The sequence below is a fragment of the Lathyrus oleraceus genome, chromosome 3, assembly GCF_024323335.1.
Source record: "Lathyrus oleraceus cultivar Zhongwan6 chromosome 3, CAAS_Psat_ZW6_1.0, whole genome shotgun sequence".
In the NCBI taxonomy this organism is placed as follows: Eukaryota; Viridiplantae; Streptophyta; class Magnoliopsida; order Fabales; family Fabaceae; genus Lathyrus; species Lathyrus oleraceus.
The window spans coordinates 485,399,796-485,405,508 of record NC_066581.1 but is presented as its reverse complement, the minus strand read 5'-3'; the positions used below and the strand labels follow the sequence as shown (position 1 = coordinate 485,405,508).

The window sequence follows — 5,713 nt, the reverse complement described above, 5'->3', positions numbered from 1 at the left end:
AAACAAGTTTTTAAATTTTAAATTTTTAAAAATTAAAAAAGAGTTTTTAAGATGTATTTTAAACATGCCCTAAAATTTTTATGATAATGAGTCAAGATGATCGATGAAACTTCAAACTTAAATCATAGTTTTTGGTTAAAATTTAAAATTTTACTATGGAAAAAACGAAGGTTCTTTGAAAAGAAAGAATAAAAATTGTTTTTATCCAAATGAGGATAAAGCCTCATATTCTATTGTCAAAAATGTCACTCATAATCAATCAAACACACTTTAACTGAATATACAAAAAAATCATGTGATTAACAACTAAAATATAAGGTCTTTAAGAACTATAATATATACATATCAATTGAATTGATTTCATTTAACAAAACAAACAATTTTCTTGTGCATTTTGTAGACTAAAACACATGATGCCTTGTCTTGTGCCTAACATTTTTCATCCATTTAAAAACGAAGAAAACTCATACAATCCCAACATCAAATTGCACAACTTTACATTTACCACATTAGTTTACAACATCTAACATATTGTAACCAACGTATATTCTTTTAGCGATTTCACTACACTCATATTCGAAGAATGAAATTGCGAGCACAACGCAAACAACAGAATATACCCCCATAAACAACATCTCAGAGGACTTCTAAAGTAATAATTGTCACAGATGTCTATCATACAAATCATGCTTCAGTAATTTACAATGAGCAACTAAAACTATATTTTGTTTAATAAAGAACTTATACAACATCGAGCTGTTCGGATAATTTCTCAATGAGTGATACATTCAATGAAGGATTTGAGATTTCTTTCCTCCTTAAATAACATGAGAATATTTTAAAAAATCAGTATGTCACTATGTTGAGAAAATAAATATCTAGGTTGAAGATGTTAAGCATTGTAGAATCAGCCAAAGCTACAATGGACTCATTAAATGGCAACCCTCCTGCAACCAACATATACAAAATATAGTAAGTCATAATGCATTCATACACACACACAGCTTAATTTCCAAAACTATACAAAAGAATTTTCATTCATGCACATTTTCTATTAGACAACCATATTTTTATCCTTTTTTTTTTTATGTAGACGAAGTGGTAATAGCCGCAAAAAAACTCACACACGCAACCGTGAGAGTCAGGGTTCAAACCCTGGTATTGGCGTCCAACCTAGCAATATTGGCTTTTGTTATTTGAACTAGGATTTGCGAACTTCATTTACAAGGTAATGTGATTTTTTGACCAAAATGTCTTGATTGCAGTAGGAGTTAGGTGGAATGCGTGATTAATGTAAGTAGTTGAAATATAAATATATAAAGATCTATTAGGAAAATGTAGTTAATACTAAATGCTCAGAAATATTAATGGAACTGCTAGGAGGTGTGATTCGTTACCTCTGGATTTCTTTTCCCGAGCAAATCAGATTAGAGTCTTCAAAATTGACATACATAGAGACAGCTGCAGATGAAGGAAAGATTACGAAATTTACTTGAACTCGGGTTTCTTCTAGTACCCCTTGTGCTACAATGAACTCAGCAAAGCAAGGAACTCTTGGGGTTCTTCATTCTCTTTAACAATCTATGCCGGAAAAGAATAATCATCAATATAAGAATTGAAAACATCGCAAGAAACTAAAGTGCATGAAGCTTAATTCAATCTTATGTGAAAATAGGAAAAATAATGAAGTACTGACACAAACTTCAGATACCATTCACGACACTGACACAACAAAAAAAAGGTAATAATTTGAGGAAATAAAATACAAAATAATTTAAGTATGGTGCTACATAGGATTCAGTTAGAAAATTCACTGCAAGTTTTGGGAGCCGAAGAAAATACTATTAACGTTCTTGGTATAAAAAACATGAAATCAATTCCATTTCATACAATTTAAACAAACTGAAAGATCAGATCATATACCTTAGTAACTGTATTTTTCGGCAAATTAAACTGAACAAGAAGATCACAGCCAATTCGGTTCCAGTCAACTGCTCCAAGAAAATCAGACTGTCTATCACTATCGAACCAATCCTGTGAAGATGCGTCCAGTTTGAAAGAACTCCCTACCCATAGATATAAAACATTTCCTGCCTGCATAAGTATACTTGGAGAGAATATGACAAAAGCAGCCTCAGAAACCAAATGATTTGAACCAAATGTTTCGATCTTTTCTAAACTAGGCCAGCGATATACTAAAGTTTGTGTCTTAGTACATTGCAACGAGCCACTCTCATTAGTTCCCTTTGGCGCGGTAGACTTCAAATTTTCTCGTGACAAACTATCTACGCAAGGCTCAACACAGTTCCTGAGAAGTGATGATTCCTTGCAGCCCTCACTTTCGATAATGTCAGGACATGACAACAGTTCGCTTTGTTGAGTTGAATCCATACCTCTGTCTTTGACATGATGATGATTGCTGGACTCAAACAAATAGTCTATATTGTCTGAATCTTGTACACAGCTAAAGTTGTTGTTGCCGAGAACACCGTGTTCCCGGCCAGCACAAATAGTTGATGGTTTATCTGTTACTTGAGTCTTATCGTTCATTAGAGGCAATTTCAAAGACTTTGATAAACTACCTCTGCGTTCAGCAATGGAAGTCGATGATTTTTTCAACGGTGAAGAGGCAGACTGAGAAGATGGACTTGGTAATTTGACATCATAGATATCTGTATACTTAGACACTGGTAGAGAGGTAGAATTTGACGAGAGGGACAAATTAGAGAAGTTAGACAAAGATGAAGATACTGGAGGAACAGGAGCAACAACTAGAGAGGAAGAATCTGGTGACAATTCTAACAAAAACTTTGAGTGATTGCTAGAATCAGAAGAAATGGAATCTGGAGAGACAAAAGGCGGTGAAGAGGATGATGATAAAGATGATGTTGTTGACGACGCCGACGGGGATGGAAATGAAATTGCAGACGCATGAATACACAACATGGAATCTGAATAAACCCGGGGTAAGGATAACTTAGGGGCTGAGACAAACTCCTTCACATTTACGGAGGAATCTTTCCGCCTTAAAACACTCCAGCTACTCTCTCTTGCGGGAAGATGGGTTTCATGTTCATTCTCTGATGACGCAAATGGAGGCACAAAACCCCCCATGATGGCTTTTCCAAAAACTTCAAAATCGACATTGTATGCATCCACTTTTCTCTCGCCAGGAAAAATTTTAACACTTGTTTTGCTACTCTCTACTACACTTCCAGATAAGTCCATCAAAGGCAAAAACTTCGAAAACGCATCCCAAAAAGAAGGTGGTTCCTCACCTTCCCTAATCATGATAATAGATCCTTGTACTCTCTCATACCGGACAATCTGACCCGCAGCCCCTCTGGCGTCCCTTTCCATGATAGCCTCACAATTCTTTCCAATCCAAACATATATTGCAGACGGAATGTGCACTATAAATGCACCCCTAGAGTCAAGGGCAGACGAAGACGGATCGGTCAACATCTTCGGAACAAGATGCAAAGGATCATACGGTGAGTGAGGAGCAATCCTATACATTCTCAACAAAGAACTAGGACTAAGAGGAAATGCATGAACCCTTTTCTGACACTGCAACAATTGGCAAGCGAAACCCATATTCGGATCGGCAATACCTCTCGCCGCCTTCACAAACTGAAAAGCATCATCGAAACTCTGCCCTTCCCTCCACATAAGGTAAGCAATGACAAGAGAAGTTGACCTTGACACTCCTTGACAACAATGAACAAACACCCTCCCATTCTTTTCTCTAACATCCTCAAAGTAATCAAACACATCATACAAAATACTAGTTATATCCTCACTAGGACTATCTTGTAACCACAAAGTTCTATACACAAAATCAGCTTTGAAATACTCAGGACACACAAAACCTACACAATTCAAAACATGAGTAATCCCATTCCTTTTCAAAATACCCCTATCCTTAGCAACAGCATCACCACCAAGATAAACATGTTCAGCAACTTTAGAACATTCCTTATCAAAAAATGCAATCTTATCTCTCTTCACAAGTCCACCATTATTCCTACTATCATGATTATTATTCTGCTGAATAGAAGACAAATCAAGTTTCAACCTTTCACCATTGTTATTATTAATACTACTACTATTACCATAACCATTACCATTACCTCTCCCACCAGGAGTAATCGGCGGTTGCGGCCACTCCCCGATATCATCCGAACCTGCCTTCGGCCACTCATCCAAACTCCTCCGAGCAATCGAAAGCGGCTGAAGCGGCGGCAAACACGACGACCTGGCCTTACAATTCTGTTGGCTCCTCGGCGTTAATGGAGGCGGAGGAAATCTCCGGTTAGTATTATTCCCTTCACCTGAATTGGGATCAGCGAAATTGGACTCCGGTTCACCAGAAGCGTTTGCGGCGGAGGAACGAGCAGAAGACCACGACGCCGAGCGCCAAAACATTTTCCGGTTAGATGAAAGATGGCACGGAGCTCGAGCATCGTCGTCACCCACCATGCCAAATCGGTTCGTAATCGGAACAATTTGATGGGTTTTGAAGAAAGATTGAAACTTGTTGAACGAAAACAGCACAAACACGAACCCCAACACTAGCTCTTAACCCTAGAAACTAGGTTTTCTGAAATGGAACAAAACGGTGCGCATTGATGAGAATTTGTGAAATTGAAGCAATCTAATGATGAAGCAATTGAAAGAAGATAGATTTTGATAGAGAATTTAGTGATGAAAAGATTTTGAGGATTTTGAAGTGAAAAAATGTATGATGAGGGAAGAAAAGAAAAGAATGGAAATTGGGAAGAAAGAAAAATGGGATTTATTTTTTTTTGATTTTGTAATTTAGTTGAGTACTAAATTTTAATGAGTGAGGGTCTTGCTATTTATATATTTATATGATTTTTTTGGGTCAAAAGATAATAGTTTTATGCCTTTTGTGATTAGGTTTTCTTTATAAAAAATTAGATGTTATTCATGATGGTCAATGAAAATTAAAAATTTAATGTAACCTATGTGTATTAATAGAAAAATAATGGTACTAATAATTATGTAAAGTGTTATATAGTCAAACATGTATCTTATTCAAATGGATATATATTGGTTGTTTATAGGAAAATAATAGAGAGAAAAAGACTTTTTTTAAAAACTAAATTCAATGGTTTTATTTTGGTATAAATCTTTTGAAAGATTGAATTTTTATATTATGATTTCGGTAGGTGAATCATAATTAATTAAAGACAAAGGGAAAGGGGGGATGGATTTTTTTTAAGGTGTGAGAAAGCATTAAATTTTTTAATTTCTTTTATATAATTAGTTATTAAATTTTTTAACTTAATTTAATATATCAATCATTTTTGTCGGACTACATCAGGACTTAATGTTTATTTTTTTTAAATTGACGGAGGAGATAAATAGGATAACATAAATGAAGTTAAGGGGTTAACTTATAACAATTTTTGAGTTAAGGAACTAAAACAGAATATTAGTTTAAATTAACGGATTAAAACATATAATAAACATACTTTTTATAGATTCTCTTTAGTTTGGTTTACCGAGGAGTGTTCTTAGTGCGCTAGGGTCAATTTTGAAAAAAAAATTATTTGATTTAAAGATAAAATTATTTAAAATTTGATTTAGTTTTAGATGATTAGTTAAAAAATGATTTGATTGGATCCAATTTATTACATTTGAATTTGAATTGGTTTTTGAATATCCAAATTATAAAAATAATAGT

At 34.7% G+C, this 5,713-nt stretch overlaps 1 protein-coding gene across 1 annotated transcript; it reads right to left on the bottom strand.

The window, feature by feature from the left end:
* Positions 1–617: 617 nt before the first annotated feature.
* Positions 618–4,831, bottom strand: LOC127128307 (protein-tyrosine-phosphatase MKP1). Its single transcript, XM_051057553.1, has 3 exons — positions 1,924–4,831; positions 1,398–1,581; positions 618–947 (listed from the first exon to the last, which is right to left on the bottom strand). The coding sequence occupies exons 1-2, from the start codon at positions 4,480–4,482 to the stop codon at positions 1,525–1,527; spliced, it is 2,616 nt and encodes an 871-aa protein (XP_050913510.1). The 5' UTR covers positions 4,483–4,831; the 3' UTR covers positions 618–947; positions 1,398–1,524.
* Between the last annotated feature and the right edge of the window lie 882 nt (positions 4,832–5,713).